The sequence below is a fragment of the Macaca nemestrina genome, chromosome 5 (assembly GCF_043159975.1).
Source record: "Macaca nemestrina isolate mMacNem1 chromosome 5, mMacNem.hap1, whole genome shotgun sequence".
In the NCBI taxonomy this organism is placed as follows: domain Eukaryota; kingdom Metazoa; phylum Chordata; class Mammalia; order Primates; family Cercopithecidae; genus Macaca; species Macaca nemestrina.
The window spans coordinates 16,237,683-16,264,423 of record NC_092129.1 but is presented as its reverse complement, the minus strand read 5'-3'; the positions used below and the strand labels follow the sequence as shown (position 1 = coordinate 16,264,423).

Sequence of the window (26,741 nt, the reverse complement as noted above, 5' to 3'; positions counted from 1 at the left end):
GTGAACTGTGATTGCGCCACTGGGCAACAAAACCTTGTCTCAAAAAAAAAAAAAAAAAAAAAGCCAGAAAGAAAAGCTACTGTCGTCTTTGGGGTTTAGTTGTGTGTCCCTGGGAATCACCTCTGTCCCCAGCTCATGCGCACCCATGCTTACCTCAGGCATGTGTTCTCAGCCTCTGCTGAATGGTTTTTGATATTTGAAGAGACATGTTCACTCTTTCCTGGGCGGTCTCATGAGTTCCTCATTCGCATTGGTTCTTAATGTTTGTGAGCATCAGAATCACGAGCAGAGCCTTTCCTTTTCATTTTTTATCTTTTAAGTCAATATAGGCGCCCTTGTGACAAAACTTAAATGGTATAAAATGTTCTGAAAAGCAAACCTCTTTCCTATCGCATTCCTAGCCATCCAGTTCCCTTCCCAGAGGCAACCACTGTTCCTCATTTGAGATGGGCAGATATACGACCTTTTATCATACAAAGGAGGGCATACCCTCCTTTGTGCTACTCTTGGATTTTTTTAACTTAATACATCTTAGAGATAGTTCCATTTCAGTTCACACAGCCCTTCCTCATTCTTAAAGGATGTGGAGTGCTCATTGTACAGATATACTACAGTTTTAAACATCAGAACCTTTAGACATGTGGGTTGTGTCCGGTCTTTGCTATTATAAACACTGCGGCATTGGCTGTTTTCATAGCCTCTTCATTTCATACAAGATATACATACCTCTGCAGGGGAAATTCTTAGAAGTGAAATGACTAGGTCAAAGGGCATACGCTTTTAAAATTCTGATAGTTACTGCCAAATTGCACAGATTACATTTCCCTTGACAAAGTATGAGAGAACTTGTTTACCTGTGAGACTTAAACAAAAATACACTAGTCTTTTACATACGATAAACAAAAATACTCAGAGTCTCTGGGTGTGGGGCCTGGGCATCTGTATCGGGAGCCTCAGAGAGGGATTCGGAGCCAGGAACTCTTCTGGGCGTCCTCACCCTCCAGCCCTGCTTTCCCCCGAGGATTTGCTGTGAGCCCGAGACGACACAGGGCACTGCCAACATGGAGGCTCCCAGGGTCCTAGTTGGCAAGTCTCCTGTTCCCCTGAGGAGTCGGTGCTTGCTCCCTGGGTCATGGCTGGAAAACAGGACTTTTCCACTTCAATCCAGGTGCCGCCCTCTGGTAGAGACTGGAGCAAAGGTCATGCCAGAGTTACAAGCACGTAAATATGGAGAAAGCCTGGAAAAAAAAATGGAAAAACAGAAAAATGGGTCAGGTCAGAACAAGCAAGAACATGCACAGCTGTTCCATCCAGTTGTATATCCCCAGGACTCACCTCTGTCCCCAGTTCATGCCCACCTGTGCGTACCCGGAGTACACGCTTTACCCTCTGCTGAATGGTTTTTTGTATTTTAAAAACACAGTGGTGAGATACTGAGTGTTTTGTTTTCTTTTTTAATGTTTAGTATTTTTACACTATTGTCATTAAAGACAAAACAGATAAAACTGCCATCCCTGACATAACCCATTAATCTGTCTGTGGCCCCCTGACGTGGCATTTGTAATTGTTCTCTATGACTGCCTAAGGAGAGTTGGCAGGGTTGCCCATTTTCTGCCAGTTCAGGCAGGGGTCTGAGGCCGGAAGGGGCCGTGTGGTAGCGGCAGGCATGCCCCACCCTTTTCTGTTCTGGGTGGAGCCCTGCAGAGGCACAAAGACCAGCACCTCCCTGCCTGCAATCTAAGAGTAGATGCTCCCATCATGACTGATGGCATCTCCTTTATTCTGCAAGTAAGGATTGTGGCCAATCCTGCCCATGGGCAGGACCTTTGGGCATGGCCCAGACCTAACTTTGGTGCTTGACACATAACCAATGTTCTTGAGAGGAAAATAAAAGGAGAGGGAAGGGTCGGTCACCCATGTGGCATAATTTTAAGAACTCTGAGGACCAGGCCCACCAGATACTCCTTGCTCCCCAACATTGTTGTTGACAACATTCTCATTGTCACTGATCCAGCTACATGGACCTGTCTGTCCCCTCTCTGAAACAGGCATCAATTATTTATTCATTCAACGAATCTTTATTGAGCACCTACTATGTGCCAGGTGCAGTTGTAGGTGCTGAAAATATAGCTGTAAATAGAACAGTCAAAAATCATGCTCCCAGGCCAGATGTGGTGGCTCACTTACAATCCCAGCACTTTGGGAGGCTGAGGTAGGAGGACTGCTTGAGGTAAAGAGTTCAATACCAGTTGGGGTAGCATAGTGAGACCTCATCTCCACAAAAAAATTTTAAAAGTCAGGCACGCTGACCAGCACAGTGGCTCACGCCTGTAATCCCAGCACTTTGGGAGGCCGAGGCAGGCGGATCACCTGAGATCAGGAGTTTGAGAGCAGCCTGGCCAACATGGTGAAACTGTTTCTACTAAAAATACAAAAATTAGCTGGTCGCAGTGGCGCACACCTGTAATCACAGCTACTCAGGAGGCTGAGACACAAGAATCGCTTGAATCTGGGAGGCAGAGGTTGCAGTGAGCCGAGATTGTGCCACTGCACTCCAGCCTGGGCGACAGAGCAAGACTCCATCTCAAAAAAAAAAAAAAAAAAAAAAAAATTAGGCACGATGGCGTGCACCTGTAGTCCTAGCTACTTGTGAGGCTGACATGGGAGGATCCTTGAGCTCAGGAGTTTGAGGCTGCAGTGAACCATGATCTAGGTACTGTACTCCAGCCTGGGCGACAGAGCAAGATCCCCATATCACAAAGAAAAAGAAAAGAGAAAACTGCACCCTTAGGAAGTTTATATTCTGGGAGAAGGGAGAGGTGATGAGCAAACAAGAGATTATTAGATATTTGTGTGTATCATATACATTTGGGTGATATATAAGACAGTGATAACTGCTGGAGAATAAGGTAAAGCAGGGAAGGGAGATGGGAATGAGAGAGGACGACCAGCGAGACCTCCTTGAGGTGACAGCCAAGGAAAGACCTCACGGAGAAAGGAAGCCAGCCATGCAGCTGTGTGGGGGAAGGGTACTCAGCCCAGTTTTTTTAAAAATTATTTTTATCTTTTGAGACAGGGTCTCGCTCTGTCACTCAGGCTGGAGTGCCGCGGCACGATCTCGTCTCACTGAAGGCTGGACCTCCAGGGCTCAAGTGACCTCTCACCTCAGCCTCTCAAGTAGCTGGGGCTACAGGCGCACACCACCGCACCTGGCTAATTTGTTTAATTTTTTTGTAGAGACAGGGCCTCATTATGTTGCCAAGGCTGGTCTTGAACTCCTGGGCTTAAGTAATCCTCCTGCCTCAGCCTCCAAAGTGCTGGGGTTACAGGCGTGAGCCACCACGCCTAGCCCCAGACCAGTTTTAACTGCAGAATTCCCACCAGAGGATGACCTCAGATTTCCAGTTCTGTGAGATGACTGCCCTCATCGCTTTTTTTTTAAAGTCTCCTCCAAGCCCCCTGATGGCTCCTCAGCTAGAAGAGTGGAATATGCAACTTTTTTAAATGTGGGTGGAAAAGCACTTCTAAGGTATTCACATGGGAAAACCCAGGGAGAATGTAAATAGTTGTACCTGAATGGGATTGAAAGCGAATCCCATGACAATAGAGTACAGGAATTAGTCCTGCTAGTCAGCTCACTTTTTGCATCTCTTTGCCTCCCGTTCAGCTGTGGGCCCACAAGTGCATGCAGAAGATGACACAACACTCAGCTAGGCCTTGAAAAAATCCTTTTGTTTTCCGACCAGCTGAAGAGCATGTTGTGTGGCACATCCAATTTAATAACTGTGGAAAAATTGCAAGAAAGAATGGGAAAAAATGGTGAACTTTTTTTTTTTTTTTTTTTTTTGAGATAGAGTCTCGCTCTTGTTGCCCAGGCTGGAGTGCAGTGGCGCAATCTCAGCTCACTGCAACCTCCACCTCCCGGGTTCAAGCGATTCTCCTGCCTCAGCCTCCTCAGTATGGGATTACAGGCACGTCCCACCATGCCCAGCTAATTTTTGTACTTTTAGTAGAGACGGAGTTTTGCCATGTTGGCCAGGCCGGTCTCGAATACCTGACCTCAGGTGATCCACCCGCCTTAGCCTCCCAAAGTGCTGGGATTACAGGCCTGAGCCACTGCGCTCAGCTGAACATTTTAAAAATAATAAACAGTTGCGATATTTACTGGTGCTTTTGGCAGGCTCTTGTTCGTTTTTATAAGGTCCGCTCACTTTAGCTGATGAGGTCCCCTTTTCTGCAGAACCAACGAGCAGAGGACATACACAGCCTGAAAAGCACAAGGACAGGGAAAGGGAGAGATGGAGGGAAGGAGGGAAGGCCAGCCCGAAATTAGAAGTTGAGTTTTCTGTTGTGTCGGAAAATGGAGCAAGGGTCGTCGTGCGGCAGGTGGGTAAGTTTGATACCAAGTGGGAGAAGAGTGTCAAAGAGCATTCATTTGGCAGGGAGTAGAGAGGTATCTTTCTGGAGGCCGTTAAGTACATTTGGTGGCAAACTGCTGGCCCCATCTGTGTGTAAGGGGAGCATTTCAAGATGCATGCTGTCATGATCGCATTGGATTGGGTACAAGGGCCAAGAGAAAGTGAATTCATGCCCTCCGAAACTTGTCTTAGAACCATAATTTGTGTAACCTGACTTTAGGCACAGTGAGCCCTCAGTCAGTGTTTGTGGTTGAAATGCGACATGGATCCAAAGTAGGAATTTTTAAATCCAGACACAATCCCTTTTCTCCCTCTGGTATTTGAAGTATGCTATGTACTAGCCTTGCATAGAATGACCCTCTAGGATTTCTTCTTTTTCACTTGCTTGCTCTTTTACAACCCCTGCTCTGCAGCCTCCTGCAAACCCCCAGTTGCTCCTGTGCAGTCCTGTGGACTGCCTTCCTCCTCCCCGTCCAGTCAAGGCATCACCTCAACCAGTTTAATGATGAGAGGGGGCTGGTTTTCTTTCTCATTGTGTTAGGTTAATTAAGAGTTCTTCTTCTTACAGCTAAAAGCAGTATTGCCTGGACTGTGGGCTAAATGCTCTGCAGGCTAAGGTCTAGTTTAGCGAGCCTTGCTGGTTGAACTACATCACAAACCAGATGGTCATGGCTACCTTTGTTGCAGGCATAGTGCCCAGAGGGAATTAAGTCCTCCAAATGACCTAAAATTAGGTAGAAAATGTCACTCTGACCTTTTTTCGATATGTTTTAAACTTGGGCTTTCTTTCTTTGCTTAAAACACTTTTCTTTTTTAAAATTAGGCAATAGTCAAATGGAACAAAATTATAAAAGTTCAAAAGGTGCAAACTTCCTCCCACTGCTCTCCCCCAGCTTAATTCCATCCTCAAAGGCAACCAGTGTAGCAATGGCTGGGATTCCTCCACACGTTTTATACATATACAAGCAGATATGCACATACAAACACACGCACCTTCTCCTCTCATTTTTTACACAAAATAGCAGCATAGTATGCACACTGCTCTGCGCGTGGCTTTTAGAAAAAACTCACTTAATACATCTTAGCCATCATTCCGTATCAGTTACTAAGATTTATTTCATCATGTATTCCAAGCACACACGAAGCAGCCCACATTATGATAATTTCTCTTTCCTCAATAGTTGGCAGTTGATTTTCATCTGTGTTTTCCCCTTGCTGGTGAGTGATTTCTACCACAGGATGGTCCCATCATATTCTTTGAATTGCCTTCCAGATAAAATATCTTAATAAGCATTAGTGCTTTTGCCTGGAGGATAAGTAAACAATTTTATGGATTAGGGCTCTGCAGGCACATTGGTGTCTCAATGTTAATTTAAACCACATCCTGAATGAGGTCCCTTAAGGTCATAAAGTGAGGACTCCAAGAATTGATCTGTCTTCTAAGGCTGTGGCATGTTTTCTCTTGTTCCAGAAACTAGAATGAACCGAAGCATTCCTGTGGAGGTCGATGAATCAGAACCATACCCAAGTCAGTTGCTGAAACCAATCCCAGAATATTCCCTGGAAGAGGAATCAGAACCACCTGCTCCAAATACAAGGAACATGGCACCCAACAGCTTGTCTGTACCCACAACGCCTCACAACTCCTCCAGGGACTTTTCTCAAGCTCACGCAACCCTGAAACTTGCAAATCACCAGCGGCCTGTATCCCAGCAGGTCACCTGCCTGCGCACTCAAGTTCTGGAGGACAGTGAAGACAGCTTCTGCAGGAGACACCCAGGCCCAGGCAAAGCTTTCCCCTCTGGGTGCTCTGCAGTCAGCGAGCCCGAGTCTGAGTCTGTGGTTGGAGTCCTCCCTGCAGAGCATCCGTTTTCATTTATGGAAAAACGTAATCAATGGCTGGGATCTCAGCTTTCAGCAGCTTCTCCTGACACTGGCCATGACTCAGACAAATCAGACCAAAGTTTACCTAATGCCTCAGCAGACTCCTCGGGCAGTAGCCAGGCGATGGTACAGCGGCCCCAGCCTCACAGGAACCGAGCAGGCCTGGATCTGCCAACCATAGACACGGGATATGATTCCCAGCCCCAGGATGTCCTGGGCATCAGGCAGCTGGAAAGGCCCCTGCCCCTCACCTCCGTGTGTTACCCCCAGGACCTCCCCAGACCTCTCAGGTCCAGGGAGTTCCCTCAGTTTGAACCTCAGTGGTATCCAGCATGTGCACTGCCTCCCAATCTTTCCCCACGTGCTCCATGGAACTATCATTACCATTGTCCTGGAAGTCCCGATCACCAGGTGCCATGTAAGTGATCTTGACCTCCTCTGGGCATTCTGGGCTGGGTGACTGAAGAAACAAGGGCCTCACATCAATGCTTTGTGTCACTAGACTGGGATGAACAGGTCAGAATGCAGGGAGGGCATTCTGCTTCACCTAGGGGCTTTCCACGTGTGGTTGGATTTGCAAAGGGCCTTCAGAGAATGCTTTTTCTCTTTTTTTTTTTTTTTTTTTGAGACAGTGTCTCGCTGTCACCCAGGCTGGAGTGCAGTGGTACAATCTCGGCTCACTGCAGGCTCCGCCTCCTGGGTTCACACCATTCTCCTGCCTCAGCCTCCTGAGTAGCTGGGACTACAGGCACCCGCCACCACGCCCGGCTAATTTTTTGATATTTTTAGTAGAGACGGGGTTTCACCATGGTGAGATCAGGATGGTCTCGATCTCCTGAGCTCGTGATCTACCCTCCTCCACCTCCCAAAGTGTTGGGATTACAGGCGTGAGCCAGCGCGCCTGGCCGAGAATGCTTTTTCTTAGCCTAAAGCCTGTCCCACTGGAGTCTTCTTCTCTAGGGACCTTTAAGGACAAAACAGGTTCCTCTGTCTGGATTAGTTTAACAAACCTGCCTAGAAGCAGAGAGATGACCCAAGTGAGTTCTAGAAAATGTATTTTTTGTTCTGATCTTTGGGCATGTGGGTTCTTCCTTCTCTTCATGTTTCTTCCCCATCTTAGATTTGGCAGAGAAAGGGCTTTTAGTGAAAAACAAAGCAAAGCAAAACAAAAAACCAGAAGATGCCCAGAATGTCATTGAGACTCTGGGATTCGGGCCATTACATGAAAATGAAGTTGCGTCTGTGATTTTGCTGCTTAAACCCTTTTGGACACTTGAGCCATCTACAGCTACCCTACATTCCAGCCACTCTAAGACTGGCAGCCCCCCTACTTGTGATGGTTCACATCTCCATGCGTTTGCCAGGCTCTTCTCTCTATCCGGGATGTTCTGCTCCCTCTGGTGTGTCTGACCCAGTTTCAATACACCTTTTAAAAAAACTGCTTTATCGAGATCTAATTTACATACTGTAAGGTTTATCCTTAACCCATTTTAAATACAAAATTCAATAAATTTTAGTATTTTCACAGAGTTATGCAACCACCGTCATACACATTTTTTGAGACTTAGCTCAAGTGTCCCTCTGAAAACCTCCCCAGATCACGTTCTCTTTCAGGTCCTCTCTCTCCCTCCTGCTCTGGTCCTGTTGGGACACCTAACACCAGCATGGCATCTGATTATATACTTGTCTCCTCTCCTTCCAGACTGCAAGCTTTTGTGCATCTGCAAATGCAAACATGTACTTTCAATTCGTAATTCCCCAGAATTTAAGCACAGTGTCTGGCACATACTAGACTCTCAATAAACTACTTCTGAAATAATAATATGTACCAGTGCAGTAAGCATCTCTGAAAGTGATGAAGTCTTAGATTGAGATAAAAGATTCTATCACCTTTTTTTTTTCCCCTACCACCATTCTTGATGTTAAATCTCCGCTGAGGCCCCTGGAAAATAACAATAGGGCTTTACAGATGAAACACAGGGCTGTGAGATATGATATTTTTCTTAGCAAATAAACACTAGACATAAAGTAGGTCAAAGAGTGTAAGAAGTGCCTGACCAAAGGCCTGATGCACAGCTTTAAAAAAATTATAGAAATAATTACAAATGCTGTAATCAACCATAATTTACATACTACTACATGTATACTAAGTATAAAGCTTCCTAAAGTGAAGAGAGCAACACAGTAATTCATAACTCAGAAAAAAACAACAAAGAGGAGATAGAGAAATGTAACTTAGAAGATGCTTGGAAGAAATAGGTAAGAATGAATGTGAGATCAGGAATGAGGGTGGGGGCTGGGGAAGCAGGAGGGTGTGAGGAGAATGGGGCCTTGGGCTGGAGAGGGAGAAAGAGCCCGTGATGCCTAAAACTGGGACGTGGTGTATAAATGTTGGGAAGTCAACAGGGTGGGAGCACATGGATGCCACCGCCTGCTCTAAGCGCCCAGTCATAGGGTGGGTGTGGTGGTGGATTCCCTTAAGTATGAATCACTGAGAACTGAATGTTGGCAAGGTCAAGGCTGTATTTCTCAGTGATTGCCAGGTTTAAAAGGAATAATTTCTGAGAATAATACCATAAACTACTTTTTAACATTCTGTTAATCTGCATTTAAAGGTAAGTTTTCACCACGCATGGTGGCTCATGCATGGTGGCTCACGCCTGTAATCCCAGCGCTTTGGGAGGCCGAGGTGGATGGATCACTTGAGGTCAGGAGTTCGAGACTAGCCTGGCCAACATGGTGAAACCCTGTCTCTGCTAAAAATACAAAAAAAATTAGCCAGGTGTTGTGGCAGGTGCCTGTAATCCCAGCTACTCGGGAGACTGAGGCACGAGAATTGCCTGAACCCGGGAGGCAGAGGTTGCAGTGAGCTGAGATTGCGCCTGGGCGACGACAGAGTGAGACTCCATCTCAAAAAAAAAATTTTTTTTCTGATCATTATAATATTTGGTCACTCCTAAAATTGAAATAATGCCCAGAAGTTTAAAAAAGAAAAAAAAAAGTTTTCATATTTCTGCCACCCAAATAAAATTCCCTATTAGGGTTTTGACATATTAATTTTCAGTGTTTTTTTTCTTTTCATATATTTTTAATCTGAAATTAAAATAATTTTCAGTGACATTGAGTGTACTTATTCCAGAATCATTTAAAACTGCTTCATCGTATTTCATCAGGTGAATCTACCAAATTATTATTAACCTGTTCTTTATTGTCAGACATTTAAAATAGTTTCCAGTTTTCTGATCCAGTAAGCAATGATGTGGCCAACATTGCATACATACGTTTTTAACTGCACTTCCGATTAACCCCTTAGATTAATGCAAAGAAGTGTGAATACTTAAGTCAAGGCTTTGTGATACAGTCCCAAGCAACTGACTTTGACTACTAGCAAGGGAAAGCCTCATTGTGATAGACAAAAACAGCACTGACTCATTGTTATAATGGACCCTCTGAAAAATACTTCCCACTGGAAAATACTTTTCCTGTTGTTGGAGCTGAAACGGCGCCATTGGCAATCCAGTTTTTGGAGGTGAGCGTTGTCCCGTTGGGGCAGGTTCCTTTAAAAGGCAAACACTCCTGACTGGGAACACTTTTTGTCTCTATTGCCCCAGGACCCGCTTTCTTTCAGCATTTCACCATCCCCTTGCTCTCTGTATTATTTCCTTCTGTTAAGGGGTTGGGGAGAGACATGTAGGATCCTGGGGGCAAAAAGAGGTGTTGAAAGGCAGAGGGAAGAGAATGGGGATAGGAGAGGGGAATAATTTACAGAAGATATACAAATAGCCAATATGAGAATTAAACCAAGCTCAGCATTATTAGATTTAAGAAGTGCAAAATTCTTAAATATACCTTTTCCCTGATTCATTGTGCAAAAATTAAAAACTTTGGACAACATCCAGTGTTGGTGGAGTTACAGAGAAATGAATATTCCCAGTCACTCTTGATAGGAGTGTAAATTGGTGCAATCTCCCAGAAGGCAGTTTCCCTATCAAAATTTTATATGTGCTTCCTCTTTGGCCCAGCAGTTTCACTTATAGGAATCTATCCCATAGAAACATTAAACAAGCACATACAAATACAAGAACAAGAATGTTTATGAAAGCGTTGTTGCATTAGAGTAAAAACAAAAACAACTACAATGCCTAGCAATAAAGGGCCAGATAAGTCATTTGTGATTTATGTATACAATGGACTACTAGGCCCATGTTGCACTGAATATACCTTCTGACATCAAAAAGATTAAGTTTAAAGGCAATAGCTGCAGTGATGATCCCATCCATATATATATTTTAAACTATCTATGTTTATATATACGTATTAAGTCTAGCAGGATCTAGTGGTGATCTTGGTGGGGAGGGGAGCAGGGAATTAAGAGGAGATAGGTATATTTTCCTTCTAATTTCATATACTTTTGTTGATTTTTAAAAATAGCAAATGGCTGGGTGCAGTGCCTCACACCTGTAATCCCGACACCTTGGGAGGCAGAGGAGGGCAGATCACTTGAGGTCAGGAGTTCGAGACCAGCCTAGCCAATATGATGAAATGTTGTCTACTAAAAATACAAAAATTAGCCGGGCATGGTGGCATGCGCCTGTAATCTCAGCTACTCAGGGAGGCTGAGGCATGAGAATCACTTGAACCCAGAAGGTGGAGGTTGCAGTGAGCTGAGATCGTGCCACTGCACTCCAGCCTGGGCAACAGAATGAGAGTCAGTCTTAAAAACAAAAACAAAACCACATAAAAAATATAAAAATAAAAATAGCAAACAGGTATTACTTCTATAATTAAGAAATGAGTCAAGACTGAAAAGAGCAAAGGAAAACTGAGCACGTACAGAAGGCAAGCTTGCCCCAATTCACCTTGCATGTCCCTTGGCCCTGGCTCCCATCTAACCACAGAGAAGAGGGTCAGGGTTGCCTGTGCTGATGGCATTTTTGCAGGGCATTGCAACCCTAGAATATTTATGAGGCCTCCAGCAGCAATGACTCCCATGAAGGTTGCTGTGAGGATTAAATGAGATAATGTATTAAAGGCAACAGGAAAGTGGCTGGCTGGTGGTAAGCCCTCAATACTAACAGCTTTTAGTTATTATTGTTATTATTTAAATGCATCCTGCAGCCCAGTTCTGCAGGGTGCTCCTCTACTTCCAGATCCCACTCACTGGCACAGATTTTAAGCATTCAGGGCAGGTGTACAAATGCTTAGTTTCATGTCAGGGCTATAACTGCACTTAATTGCCAACAAAACCACTTCAAAAGAGCTGTTCACCTAAGGGATGCTTGTGCAGTGGAAACCATGGCTACGTGGCTCTACTCGGCTTTAGAAGAGCATTACTTCCTTACCCATTAATGAATATATAAATAAATAATAATCACCATGCAAATGGCATATCTAAGCTTTTTGCAAGGTAAAGCAAAAATGGTTATTGGTCACCTCTTTCATGTGAAAAAAAAAAAAAAGGTTTTCAAAGTAGGTGAAAATAAGAAAGGGAATACGCCTGTGTTTTCTCCTCACCCCACCCCCTGGAAAAGTCGGCCTCCTGCTGCCTCCGAATCCTTCCACTGAAGGTCACCAGCATGGAGTTCATGGCTGTGTAATCAAATGAAACTCATGATGCAAATATTTGGGAAAAGAGAGGGAATTAAGTCTAGAGAGCCCTCATTTTATGATAAAATTATTGCTTTCTCTACCAAGGAGACTGAATAGAATAAAATTATGGGTACATGGGTACAGTTGTACCTGTGGACCAAAAAAAAAAAGGGATGATTTGTATGCTAGAATGCATGCACAATTAAAGTGAGGGAAAAAAAGAAACCAGATGGAAGAAATGATAAAGAAGGAGTTGCCTTTCAGGAACCACAGCTGCTTACAGCTGTGGGAGTTCCTGCAACAGTTTATATTGGCCATTTTGTTTCCTGGCTAAACTGATTGCATTATATCACGATGTTTTTTTGACAACTTGAAAATCAGATTTTATTTCTCTCTCATAAACTCTTTTAATACCATTCTTAATAAGGAAGAAAAATGTTGCATGTTGCGACTGATAAATGGAAAACCTCATTTAGGATTTGGTTTCCACATTCCAAGTGGTAAAAGCTCAGTAACACGAGGATCGTGTGTACTCAGGCCAAGAAGATCACAGGATTGACAAATAACATACAGTCCTGGGCGCCCATTCGTGATTGTGCAAGATTTTCATTTCTGCTTTGTGATTAACACTGCCTCTGAACTGAGGAGTTACCATGCTAGCAAATCATTTGTCTGTCACGTCACCCACCTTCCCGCTCCTACAGAATAAACTCTCTTGATGGAATTGTAGGCACTGGGGACAAATCCGCGGGAAAGCTATTTCTGAACAGGGATTCTCAAGTAGGTGGCTGTCGACTCATATGTCTCCCCTTCTCACACACTAACTAGTGTGGGTTTGTGTTTAAAAACAGACACCCACAGACAGGCAGATTTTCTTTCTCTCTCCATTTATTTTGAGGTACTCCCGAGGGAACTGTATCCTATTTATCTTTGTTCGCCAAGTGCCTGGCCATCGAGGTTCAATAAATATTTGTTGAATGAATAAAAAGAAATCTGTTCTCTACTTCCTGGGGAAAGGAGTGAGCCTTAATCATGAGTAGAGTCTTTGTGATATGAAGCCTTGGAAAAGCCAATTTTTTTTTTTTTGGTCTGGGAGGGAAGCAAAGAAGGGAGTCAGTGAAATTTGGAAACAGAACCTGTCCATCCACTTATCACTTTATTCAGCAAATAGTCATACACGGTCCTTGTTTTCATGGAATTCACAGTCCACTGGAGAGATGGATAAGAAATAGAAGTCAAAAACAGAATGACAAATTATAAGTGCTATAAGGGAAGTAACTGTTGGAATAGACATTAATAGACAGGTTGGCCAGAGAATGTCTCTTTAAGCAGACATCTGAGCTGAAACCTAAAGGATGAGAAGGTCAAGGAAGCAAGGAGCTAAGGAAGCAAGGAGCTTGATGTCATTAAGATATCAAAAGCAAGCCAGTGCGGCCTAGCAGAGTGAGCAAGGAGAGAATGGTGTGCTAGAAGATGAAGGCTACACAGGCCGTGGTGAGGAATCTGGATTTTTATTCTGAGTTAAACTTCTTTACGGAAATGGAAAATTGAACTCTATAATTCTCAATACGGAACTTAGAACAGTACTTGACATGTAGCAAGTGATCAATAAATGTTAGCCCTTATTTTATATGTATAGTATCCAAGTAAATTAGCAAGCCTTCGTCATAGTAATTGGAAAAAAATGATTAAAGCTTGAGCAATGAAAAAGATGATCATTTACCTGATAAACATAGTTTTTATTTAGCAACTTTTCTTTTTTTTGTGCGTGTGTATTTCTTTTTTTGTAGAGATGGGATTTCACCTTTTGCTCAGGCTAGTCTTAAACTCCTGGGCTCAACAGATACAACCACCTAGGCCTCCCAAAGTGCTAGGATTACAGGCATGTCCAGCCTATTTAGGAACCTTTTCCATACAACCAGTCAAATTCCAGACAAAGCTGGTCAGATTCCACTTACAAAAGGGAATGCTCATTTTTTATTGATCCATTGATACTCAGTTTTCCTTTGTTTTCAACAATAAAAGGACAGCATGGAGGACTATATTGTCAGTACCCTAATTTTAGAAATTGATGAGGTGTATCATTTTCATCTGCTCACATAAACTGGCATAACTTTTTACCACAGGTGGCCGTTTCTGAAATGAAAGTTACAGCTAATCAAACACTTAGCCCCACATGCCTTGGTGATTTTAATGATATGATTTGTTGCTATGAGACAAAAACATGTTGTGCGGGAAATAATCTGTTAGAAATCATATGACCTTGATTCAAAGGCTTTTGATTAACAGCACTAACATCCGCTTTCTGGAAAAGAAATAAACCCTGTGATTAGAGCTTGGTAGTCCTTTTAAAGCAAATAAAACAGTATTAGCCATTCATTAATGGATATAGGAAGCAAAAATGGCTTCAAACATTAAAAACTTCCCAAGATACTTTCAGCTCTTTCCTCTTAAAGGCTTTTAAGGCCACTGGCAAAGTTTCTCCTCTTTTACTTTGTCTTTCTCCTTCCTACTTCTGGAGGGAGACACCAATTAAACCAAAAAACCCCCAAAACAGATGGACAGCAGAAGAGAATTAAGATAGTCTAGAGCAGTGGTCCCCAACCTTTTTGGCACCAGGGACCAGTTTCATGGAAGACAATTTTTCCACGGACTGGGGAGGGGGATGGTTTGGGGACGATTCAAGTGCATTACATTTATTGTGTACTTTATTTCTATTATTGTTACATTGTAATATATAATGAAATAATTATACAACTCATCATAATGTAGAATCAGTGGGAGCCCTCAGCTTGTTTTCCAGCAGCTAGATCTGGGGGCGATGGAAGACAGTGACAGATCATCAGGCCTTGGATTCTCATAAGGAGCATGCAGCCTAGATCCCTCATGTGCGCAGTTCACAATAGGGTCTGCGCTCCTATGAGAATCTAATGCCGCTGCCGATCTGACAGGAGGCAGAGCTCAGGTGGTAATGCAAGTGGTGGGGAGCGGCTGTAAATACAGACAGAGCTTCACTTGCTCACCCATTGCTCACCTCCCACTGTGTGGTCTGGTTCCTAACAGGCGACAGACTGATACCAGCCTGTGCCCTGGGAGTTGGGGGCTCCTAGTATAGGAGACCTGTGCCCTAGAAAGTATTAATAGATTGTGCAGTCCTAAATGGCTTCTCTTTTTCTGTAAGTCGGCTTTGTAACTATTGAGCCTTCGTTCATTCATCTATTGAGTGTCCCCTGGGTGCCGGTGCTATCCTTGGAGACACGGTAGCAAGAGGACACAGTCTATGTTTTCACAGAGCTTATGTTCTAGTAGGGAAGGCAGGCACGAAGCTGACAGGTAAAAGTCATGCTTACTTATGCAAACCCATGATAGGAACTATGAAGGAAGCAAAACAGGGAATGGGATAAAGTAACTGGGCGAGGAGGCAGGCCTCTTTGGACAGGTGATATTTGGGCTGAGTTCTGAATGGCAAGAAGTCAGTCTGAAAATCTAGGGCAAAAACATTCTGGACAAAGAGGGTGGCAAACTCAGGATCCCAAAGGAGAGGACAAGTTTGGGATATTCAAGATGAAGCCAGAGCTTACTGGGCCAGTGAGAGTGTCGTGGGAGGCAAGATCTATAGGGGCTGGAACCTGATCAAGCAGGGTAGATTGTAAGTGCAGTCCACCAAGACAGTTCTATCTACAGCTGGGTTTGTAAAGGGTCTGCTCACACAAGGCTCATCAAAAAGCAGGGCTGGCCCCTACCTGGGGACCTGATAGCAGTGGCATTTTTTGCTTTTTTTTTTTTTTGAGATGGAATCTCGTCCTGTTGCCCAGGCTGGAGTGCCGTGGTGCCATCTCGGCTCACTGCAAGCTCTGCCTCTGGGGTTCACGCCATTCTCCTGCCTCAGCCTCCTGAGTAGCTGGGACTACAGGCGCCCACCACCACGCCCGGCTAATTTTTTGTATTTTTAGTAGAGACAGGGTTTCACCGTGTTAGCCAGAATGGTCTTGATCTCCTGACCTCGTGATCCACCCGCCTCAGCCTCCCAAAGTGCTGGGATTACAGGCGTGAGTCACCGCGCCTGGCCATTTTTTGCTATTTTTTAAACTGAGGGAAAGGAGCAGTGGTGACCTACCCTGTTGCCCTGAAACTGCAACTGGTGATCTGGACCCCCTGGAATATATCCGCCCTGCCCTAAGAAGGCTGCCAAGGTGAAGCCTGTGCAGTAGACCTTGTCCTAGACCATAGGAGTCTCTGTGGGCCTGTCTTCCATTCTGAGAGCAGTCCCTTCAAGTCCTGGTCTCCTTTGTCATCCAGGTGCAGGGATAGACCTACGTGGATTCGTTTCTCCTCCTCCCCCTCTTTAAACCCCTACTACTTGTCATGACCAGGCCTAAGCAATATCAGGGCAAGGGTCACGGGGTCCTGCCAGGAGACAGTCTGGGTTGGAGGGGCATGGTCACTTTTGCCAGAAGCAGGATGATCGGAAGGACCCAGGTGGTGTCATGGGTCAAAGGAGACAATAATAGATTGAGTCCAGGGAATCTGACCACACTTGAGAGACTAGCTTGGGCACGTCGCCAGGTCACCCAAACAGTTTCCTGAGTCTAGGCAATGAGAACCTGGAGGCCACACTAGTGAACGTACACATTATTTGTCTTTTGTTCTGTACTTGAGGCCATCATTCCTCTGAATGTCCCTTTGAAAATGTAGATGGCTCCTGACTGCTTTACCAAACTAAGAATACAGTTCTTTTTTGTTTGTTTTTGAGACGGAGTCTTGCCCTTTTGCCCAGGTCGGAATGCAATGGCACAATCTCAGCTCACTGCAGCCTCCATCTCCCAAGTTTAAGGGATTCTCCTGCCTCAGCCTCCCAAGTAGCTGGGGTTACAGGTGTGTGCCATGACACCCAGCTAATTTTTGTATTTTTAGTAGAGATGGGGTTTCACCATGATGGCCAGGCTGGTCTCGAACTCCTGAACTCAGGTGATCCGTCCGCCTCGGCCACCCGAAGTGCTGGGATTACAGGTGTGAGCCACCGTGCCTGGCCTTAAGAATCAATTCTTAGCCACATTCTCACCCTTCCCATTTTGATTTCAACCTACCAGTCACTTTTTTGTTTACTTGCCAGTTTTATTTTGCTGTACATCCCTATATGTATCCTATCTACATGGCAGGCAAACTTGATTATTACTTTCATAATCAGCAAAAGAATTTTAAGATCAATGAGGGTTAATCTTAAAAGAATCAAAAGAATTTTAAGATCAATGAGGGTTTTTTAAAAAAATAAACAAAACCACTTCCTTCTTGTCCTAACTAGTTATGCCTCCTCCTGGATCGTCTTATGCTTATGTGGGTAGCAGGGGCAGTGCTTGGATCACTAGGAGGTGCTCATTGTTCATCTTGCAGGGCTACCATTTGGCTCTTTTCAGTCCTCTTGCATCTCTCACATTTCCCAACACCTTACCCCCTTTGGGCCTGGGCTATTCCCTCAGAGCTCTTCCCTCTCACCCTTACTTGGTTCCCTGCATCTCTCCTCTGGGCTTTTAGTTCTATTCTTTTGCCTAGTCAGGCAGGCTGCCCTTCCCTGGGGACCCTGCTGCTCCTGGTCCTGGCTGGGACCCACTTTTTCCCAGGTTGCACATTCACATAAGTCACTGCCAGCTCTGGCTTTGCTCTGAGCCCAGCCCTCTTCAAACAGCCCTGGCTCCAACTGCAGGTAGGCTCTAGCAGGAGAGGACCAAGGAAGTTGGAGGGTGTTGCCAATGGGTTGGCTAGTTCCCAGGAGGATGAGCGAAGTTTTCATTCATTTACCTCTTCTTAAGAGGGAGTGGGGGCCAGGCGCGGTGGCTCAAGCCTGTAATCCCAGCACTTTGGGAGGCCGAGATGGGCGGATCATGAGGTCAGGAGATCGAGACCATCCTGGCTAACACCGTGAAACCCCATCTCTACTAAAAAATACAAAAAACTAGCCGGGCGAGGTGGCGGGCGCCTGTAGTCCCAGCTACTCGGGAAGCTGAGGCAGGAGAATGGCGTGAACCCGGGAGGCGGAGCTTGCAGTGAGCTGAGATCCGGCCACTGCACTCCAGCCTGGGCGACAGAGCGAGACTCCGTCTCAAAAAAAAAAAAAAAGAGGGAGTGGGGTGTGTGTGTGTGTGCACATGCACGTGTGTGTCCACTTGGGGGAGGAAAGGACAGAGCAGTGATTCTATATCTATCATACAGATAATTTTTCCTAGCCTTGGATTTGGGACATGAAGGAAATTATGGTAGGAATGGTGGTGTGAAAGAGGTTCTTCATGGTTGGATTTTCCTAAGAATCTTACGAAAAGAGGAGCCTGTGTAGAGGTTTTTGAAAAGTTTTTTGAGCTTTCCAGTTAGAATACCAAACTGGTGATTTCACATATGTTTTTATTTAGGACAACAAAAAGTGAATTTTGTGAAAACAGTCAAGTAATCAACAATAGAGAAATATGGCAAACATCACAGAGGTGGTAACAGATGTCTGGACCCCTCAGCTGGTATCAAGACACAAATGAGCATGGAGCTTATGACTCCTTTCACACGAAGGAGCTAGAGTTGATGTTCCCTGTTCTCTTTGTCGTCTTCATCTACAGATGGCCAGGACTACCCTCGAGCAGCCTACCAGCAAGTGATCCAGCCGGCTCTGCCTGGGCAGCCGCTGCCTGGAGCCAGTGTGAGAGGCCTGCACCCTGTGCAGAAAGTTATCCTGAATTATCCCAGCCCCTGGGACCAAGAAGAGAGGCCCGCACAGAGAGACTGCTCCTTTCTGGGGCTTCCAAGGCACCAGTAAGTATGACAGGCCCAATCTTCAGGCATTTTTAACATGGAAAGGAATTATGCCAATGCAGGGAAGATGTAACAGAATTCTCTATAGGTTTGCTAATCCACGTTAGTGAGTAAGTCACACAGTAGAACGCCCAATATAGACTTTTCAGGTCAGGAGGAAATGGAAGCTGATTGACAAGGATCTCTATCAGACACAGAGAGCCACTAGTGACTAGTCGAAATTCTGTTGAAGGAAAGGTTCTTCAGATGTTCTCCAAGTCACACCCCTTTCTTTTATTTTCAGATCATCTGAATTTTTAATCCACAAAATAGATTTTTGTTTTTACTATGACTGACTTCCACTGTAGCCAATTCTTTATATATCTAGTGTCTATTCCTGTTTAAGCCTATTTCTTTCTTTAAAATGTTAAATTCAATTAATTTTTGGTCAAAATTTAAAATGACCTGTTCTTTTCTTTTTTTGAGACAGCGTCTTGCTCTGTCACCCAGGCTGGCGTGCAGTGGTACAAACTTGACTCACTGCAACCTCTACCTTACAGGTTTAAGCGATCCTCCCACCTCAGCTTCCTAAGTAGCTGGGACTAGAAGCACGCGCCACCATGCCCAGCTAACTTTTGTATATTTTGTAGTGATGGGATCTCCTTATGTTGCCCAGCTGGACTTGAACTCCTGGGCTCAAGTGATCCACCCACCTTGGCCTTCCAAAGTGCTGGTATTACAGGCATGAGCCACTGCGCCTAGCTTATTATTTTCGTTTGTAATAAAAACATTCATACATGTTGAGTACCATCATTAGGTCTCTCCTATGCTTCTTTAGGAAAACAACTCTGTATTTTCATGATTTCAGTTGTCTAACTCTTCAATCTTTTTTTTTTTTTTTTTTTTGAGACGGAGCCTTGCTCTGTCGCCCAGGCTGGAGTGCAATGGCATGATCTTGGCTCACTGCAACCTCTGCCTCCCGGGTTCAAGCTATTCTCCTGCCTCAGCCTCCCAGGTAGCTGCATGCCACCACATCTGGCTAATTTTTGTATTTTTAGTAGAGATAAGATTTCACCATATTGGCCAGGCTAGTCTCGAACTCCTGACCTTGTGATCTGCCCGCCTAGGCCTCCCAAAGTGCTGGGATTGCAGGCGTGAGCCACCATGCCCTGCCTTTTTCATCATTTTTTCCCCTTATTCTCTTTGGATTTTTCCTTTTCTCTTAATTTATGGATCTAAAATATACAGATAAAACTCATGTAAATGGAGCGTCCTGATTTATGACAATATTTGGAAGAAAGTAGATTAAATGTTTACTTTTGCTCAAAAACAACTTTTATATACCACTGTAAAACTAGATTCTGTTTTTACTGCATAGACTAAAATATGAAGTTACTATTAGAGTGGATTTTTCAGAAATACAGAAAGTGGTAATTAGTTTGAAAATTTCATTGAAAGAAAAAAAGTCCACTTTATTAACAATGGTGAAGAGGCACATGCCTGCTTTCTCTTTTGCTCAGAAGCCCACAAACCCTCATATTTTCTTTCAAGACAGATCTCTTTTTTCTCTTTTTCTTTTGAGACAGGATCTGGCCCTGTCACTCAGGGTGGAGTGCAGTGGTGCGATCTCGACTCATTGAAGCCTCTGCCTCCGGTGCTCAAGCCATCTTCCAACCTCAGCCTCCCAAGAGTAGCTGGAACTACAGGTGCCCGCTACCATACCCAGCTAATTTTTTTTATTTTTTGTAGAGAAGGGGTCTCACTTTGTTGCCCAGGCTGGTTTCAAACTCCTGGCCTCAAGTGATCCACCCACATCAGCCTCCCAAAGTGCTGGGATTACGGGTGTGAGCCACCGTGCCGGGCCAGATCCCTTATTTTTCTAAACCATAAATACATGGAGTTTAAACGATGGAATTAGGTAAAATGTGATTTTACAGCAGGATAGGCACTCTTACAGAAGAAATATCTAAAATTCCAGGGAAATAAATAAAACGTTAGCATCTTTATGAAATAAGTTTGGTGTTGAATAGGAAAGAGAATAGTAATTTTTAAAATAAACTTTTATTTTGAAACAATTTTAGACTTACAAAAGAGTTGCAAAGATAATACAGAGTAATTGGTTTTGTAGCATCAATTTAAGTCTGCTCTGGTCTTCTTGATCTATTTTATCATTTTAGGATAATGAAAAATAAGTTCAGATAAAGGAGCTAGGCTGGGCATGGTGGCTCACACCTGTAATCCCAGCACTTTGGGAGGCAGAGGTGGGTGGATTGTTTGAGCCCAGGAATTTGAGACCAGCCTGGGCAACATAGCGAAAACCCATCTCTACAAAAAAATGCAAAAATTAGCCTGGTGTGGTGGTACATACCTGTGGTTCTAGCTACTCAGGAAGCTGAGGCAGAAGAATTGCCTGAACCCAAGAGATCAAGGCTGCAGTGAGCTGTGATTGTGCCACTGCACTCCAGCCTGGGTGACAGCGTGAGACTCTGTCTCAAAAACTAACAAACACACAAACAAAACATACATACACATACACACAAACCCATCCAACTGAGGCTGGGCATGGTGGCTCATGCCTGTAATCCCAGTACTTTGGGAGGCCAAGGCAGGAAGATCGCTTGAGGCCAGGAGTTCGTGACCAGCTTGGGCAACATGGTGAAACCCCATCTCTACCAAAATAATACAAAAATTAGCCAGGCGTGGTAGCTCATGCCTGTGGTCCCAGCTACTCAGGAGGCTAAGGTGGGAAAATCACCCAAGTCCAGGAGGTCAAGGCTGCAGTGAGCTGTGATTGAGCCTGGGTGACAGAGCAAGACCCTGTCCCAAAAAAAAAAAAAAAAAAAAAAAAAGAAGAGAAGCTAGCTAAGTCTCCTCTTACTGATAGTTTGAAAGAGAACTTTAATTCGGAAAGTTTACTCTGTCATTAATTTCAATGGTGTTGTTTTTATACAGAAGTTTTTGAATATTATCAAGGCTTTAACATTTCTTTATCATATAAGCAATCATCTTCTATAACAACTAAGCAACTTTTGAAACAGTTTTTTTGGTATAAAAGAATTTAATGCAAAATAACTGGAATGGGTTTTTCTTGGAGAAATAAAAAAAAGAAAAAGAGAAAAAAATATGGAATGGGATCCCCCCATTAGATGAAAGCTTATGTTATAGAAATTATTTTCTCTATATTAATAAAAATATGAAATAAAAATAATCTTAAGCATTCATATTTTCAAAATATAGTACAGTTGAGATTCTGTGTAATTTTATTTCAAATCCTGTTACATAAGACTTTTAGAATTCCCGATTACTCTTTGGGTAAAAATATGAAAAGCATAAGCAACAATCTATAAAAACCGGGCATATACATAGAGATTTTGTAGTCAAAACATTTTTTTAAAATTTATAATATGACACAATTTCAAACACACAACAAATAACAACATCCATGTTCCCACTACCCAGATTTTAAGAATGTTAACATATTGTCACATTTGCTTCAGAATTTTGTTAAAGAAATAAAACATTATAGAGACAGTTTTAGTCCTACCACCGGTTCGCGCAACACCACAGAACAGGGCCACTAAAGAGCCTGCCTCCTCTGGCAGCCAGGAAGGTGGAGAATCAGAAAGCCAACACTGCTGTGACCACTGCAATGGTTGGATCAGTTCTGTGCCAGATAGATCTCCACTGGCAAACAATGGATACCCATGCCCTGCCCTCGATGCTTGTGAAGCTGGTAACAGGACACTGGGAGGCTTTCTGGGGAAAACCCAGCACCTCATCACCGTGCTTACCAACAAAAACCACAGAAGCAGCAGAAGCGTGCTCTCCATTTCCTTCTGCCCTGCAAATCTCACACGAGGGCATCTGATTGTTCATCTCAGCAGAATGCTCGTGGGAATACTGGCAACCAAAATAATAAAGATGCTATCTAATATGTTAACAACTTCTTTAGAGGGTCTTCAAAATCAGATTTCCATTTATATGTCAACAGTACAAATACTTCTAAATCTACATGGCCCTCTTTACCTTTTGATACATAATTGAATGTTACCTATTATGAGCTAAAAGTCATGTCTTTTTATCTGAATGCCTATAACATCAACCATCTGTGTCACCTGTCATACTACTTTGTTTTGTTGGTGACCTTGTCTGCCCTGTGCATGAGACTTGTTTTTCCAATTAAACAAATCTTGAATAGAGAAATCAAATCCTGCTTCCCTCTTTGGAGTCAGAGCACAGGCCTTCACATGTGGCAGCCAGCTGAATTGCTTATTGACTAAAACTCCATGGAGCTCCCTTCTTCCTTCTGTCTCAGATAAGAAATAGAGGCAGAGGAGAGATAGCCCACTGGGATCTTCCCATAGTTCTAAAAGGCTTTCTGTCCCTGAAGGTTTGCCTTTGTAAAGAATGAAAATGGACTGTAAATGTATTCCTTTCTAGGGAACAGCCGCATCACCAGCCACCTAATAGAGCTGGCACTCCTGGGGAGTCCTTGGAGTGCCCTGCAGAGCTGAGACCACAGGTTCCCCAGCCTCCGTCCCCAGCTGCTGTGCCTAGACCTCCTAGCAACCCTCCAGCCAGAGGAACTCTAAAAACAAGCAATTTGCCAGAAGAATTGCGTAAGTTGTTTGCAACATTGTTCTCTCCTTCTTCTTGTGAGGTCTTGTACTTTGTGATGGCTGGATGATCACTCGTCCCTAATCTCAGATTTTTTTTTTTTTTGAGACGGAGTCTCGCGCTGTCGCCCACTCCTGTCGCCTAGGCTGGAGTGCAGTGGTGTGATCATGGCTAACTGCAGCCTCAACCTCCTGGGCTCAGGTGATTCTCCCACCTCAGCCTCCTGAATAGCTGGGGTTACAGGTGCACACCACCACACCCAGCTAATTTGCTTATACTTTTACTAGAGACGGGGTTTTGCCATGTTGCCCAGGCTGGTCTCGAACTGCTGGACTCAAGCGATCCACCCGCCTTGGCCTCCTAAAGTGCTAGGATTACAGGTGTGAGCTACTGTACCTGGCCTCATAACCTCAGCTATTTCTTATATACACAGTAAAATAAAATGTACTTTTTTTGCTTTTTGCTTAAAAAGTAACCAGCATTTTGTATGAATGTTTTTAGTGATTCTGACACCACTAGTAACGCTCAAAAACTGCTTACCTCTAGATTTCCTTAAGCACATACTCCAAAAACAAATAACCCCAATGCCTTTTCCCTCTTCTAAATGATGCTTTTGAGTGGACTTGTCCCTGGGTAAATTGATTGGATGTCCATGTGGTATTGGACAGGGACCCAGCGTCTCACCATAAGTTAGCAGCAGCCATCAAGAACGAGGTCATTTCCTGTAGGAATGAGCAATCTTGTTTGGAAAAAACCGTCTCACATTCTCCATACTGCATCACAACCAAATGCAAAGTAAGCCTTTTATTTAAAGAAACATTCGACTAAGCGTAAGGTGATGATTCTTTTTCCACATTTTGCTGCCAGAACCAGAAATGTTGAAATATCACCAAAATGTTCTCATATTAAGGTCAATCAGGACAGTAATTTCCAGAAATCTTAAGAAAACAGCCACTATTTGTGAGATTATTATATGATGTGCTTGCTAGAGAAGCTCGGGTAATTCTAATATGCATTTTCCAAATCTGGGAACCTCTTTGAACCAAACCTGAAACAAAGCCTTTTGCATCTGCTAATTCCTTTTGGGGGATCTGTGCTGTTTAGTCATTGACAACTCTGAAAGATTTCTATGACAATGATTCATTGCTGTTTTCATTCAAAACATTTTATTTCTGAACATTTTCTTAAGATCGTAATCATTTTAATTTTGAGCATTTCTGGAGAACAGATGCTGCCCCGCATACGTTATAGTCCTGATATCAGTCTATAGATCATATATATCTTACCACAATCTATAAAGGAAGTCCTAAAATACGTAAGAATTGGGTGAATGTTAGGTGTTCAGAAGTAAATTGAGTGCCATCAATATATCTAGCTGCTTAAATGTATAATATGACCATTATACACACTTCCATTTGGAAGGTGTGTTTCAAAAAACCTCAGAGTAGATACAGATTCGTATTTTCTCTCCAGCTCCCCTTTCTTCTCCATCCTCTGCCCCAAGGGCTTCCTGAGATTTAACTGGTCCATTCCAGACTAAAAGCCAACACAGAGATTATTCAGCTTTCACATTAAAATGCTAGTCAGACAATTTCCCTAAGACTTTAGCCTGAGAAAACACTGGTTCATCCTGACTGGGTTAAGCTTGTCCAAACGGTACTGTCTGCTGCTCTAAGCTGACCCAGGGATGAGTGACGGAGTCTGTGATGTTGGACTGCCCAGAGGCAGTGTCTCTCCTTCAAGCTGCTGAAGTTTTTTTTTTTTTTTTTTTTTTTTTACTAACATTTCTGAGCTGTGCTTTGGTCTACTCCAAACTTCCTGGCCTTTCTCCAAAAGTGAGTGGATTGCGGGGAAGAAGGGAGCGGGGGAACCACTTTCTCACTCTCCTCCCACTTGCTCTTGTCAGAAGAGCGAGCTTTCAGGGCAGCGGAGAGCATCAGGAGATCAAAAGGAGACACTGCTGGGTGGCCCCTTAGCAAGTTTTAGCTTCTTTGCCTGCTGCGAGAGTATTCCTTGGGCACAGTGCCAAGTGTCTCTAAGAAACTAGGCGGTGCCTGATCTTAAGGACTCCGGGATTCTGGGTGGTAGATTTCTTGTTAATGCCTCGCGGTTTTTCAGAAGCCCCCTTAGGCTTGTCTGAGCCTGCCAGTGCTCTCCTCTGTCGCTCTGATTTCCATTCACGCTGAGCAGTCTGCACTCCCTTGGACAGACCCGCTGGCATTTTGGGCCTGAGGAGCTGTGCCTTGAGGACAGCAACCCATACAATGCAGGCATAAGCTCTTAGAGCACCCCCAGCCCAAGGTTTCCCCTTATTATTCCAGAAGGACAAAAGATATTACATAAAATTTAGAAGTTTGTTTAGAATAGAATAATTTGACCGGTTTCTAATAAATGTAAACATTTTCTCTTAGGGAAAGTCTTTATCACTTATTCGATGGACACAGCTATGGAGGTGGTGAAATTCGTGAACTTTTTGTTGGTAAATGGCTTCCAAACTGCAGTAAGTATTTTGTCCAAATAGATAACTGAACAGTTAGAGTGAGTACAATGGAGAGAAAAGCAGCACAAGAAAAAGTGTAATAGCTTTTGGTGTTTTAAATGATATTATTTGATTTATGTGATTATACATTGAATGCTTATAGATTTAGGTAATAATTATTTTCTAGATTTTAAACTATCTGAAGTCTCAAGCATTTTTTCCCTGTATGCTGTTTGAGTGACCCCACGTACCTGTGAACAGCAAGATCAGCGCTAATGCTGACCATATATGCAGCTAGCCCCTGGCCTGAAGGAAACGCCGGGCTCTTGCTGCACTTTGTACCTTTGTCCTTTCTCACCAATCATACCCACTTTGGTTGAGCTTCCCGTAATGCAGGAAGCTGCAGGCTTCACCATGGTCACCTGCTTATTTAACAAAGTCCTTTTGTTCTGCACTGGGTTATGAAGTTTGAAGTAGAACCCTACAGCCTGAATCCCCTACTGCACACAGCTGCTGTTTCCACACCTTGACACAGTGATGCTTCTGGATGGGCAATACTGGCCAGGTTTGGGGCTGGTCTAATCCAGTTCCAGGGGAGGCTGACCTAACCCAGCCCTGACCTAACCACTGTGATCCTGGTCCCAGAAATCTCAGGAAACAGACACTGCGCCTGTCGCCCTGCGGTCCCTTGACACAGTACAGCTTAAAGCCATGTAAATTTTTCTCTATGATAAATAAAATACCACACGATGCTACTCAGGGGACTGGCTTTCCTCAAACACTGAGATAACTTCTTTTCCTTTCCAGAGCCCTCTTCTAGGCCTCTTCTAGTGAATTCTAGAGAGTGGTGAAAAATGAACGGAAATATGAATATAAATGTCTATGGGTAAAGAGGGATACTTAGTAACTAAATATCCACTTTTAAAGTTATTTAGTATTGTTTAACAGGAGTTTTTATTTGAAGGTTTCTTTATTCCATAAGA

The 26,741-nt window shown here is 43.8% G+C and overlaps 2 protein-coding genes across 7 annotated transcripts in view; one reads left to right on the top strand and one right to left on the bottom strand.

Moving 5' to 3' along the window:
- LOC105492085 (spidroin-1-like) overlaps positions 1 to 26,741 on the bottom strand; it is a 115,554-nt gene that overhangs the window by 3,597 nt on the left and 85,216 nt on the right. For 3 of the 5 annotated variants that reach the window (XM_071096333.1, XM_071096324.1, XM_071096329.1), the window contains 2 exons: positions 3,573 to 3,783; positions 154 to 1,238 (listed from right to left, as the gene is read on the bottom strand). The gene's annotated coding sequence lies outside the window, so the exon portion shown is untranslated. The remainder of the gene's footprint in view (positions 1 to 153; positions 1,239 to 3,572; positions 3,784 to 26,741) is intronic. The other 2 variants (XM_071096325.1, XM_071096327.1) reach the window with 1 other exon arrangement.
- LOC105492086 (TRAF3 interacting protein 2) overlaps positions 1 to 26,741 on the top strand; it is a 48,341-nt gene that overhangs the window by 7,735 nt on the left and 13,865 nt on the right. The window contains exons 2-5 of one of the 2 annotated variants that reach the window (XM_011758970.3): positions 5,890 to 6,720; positions 18,491 to 18,683; positions 23,103 to 23,281; positions 25,691 to 25,779. In XM_011758970.3, coding sequence (XP_011757272.2) covers positions 5,898 to 6,720; positions 18,491 to 18,683; positions 23,103 to 23,281; positions 25,691 to 25,779 — 1,284 coding nt within the window. In that variant the 5' untranslated portion in view covers positions 5,890 to 5,897. Of the gene's footprint in view, positions 1 to 5,889; positions 6,721 to 18,490; positions 18,684 to 23,102; positions 23,282 to 23,656; positions 25,115 to 25,690; positions 25,780 to 26,741 lie in introns of those variants that run through there. The other variant, XM_011758971.3, reaches the window with a different exon arrangement.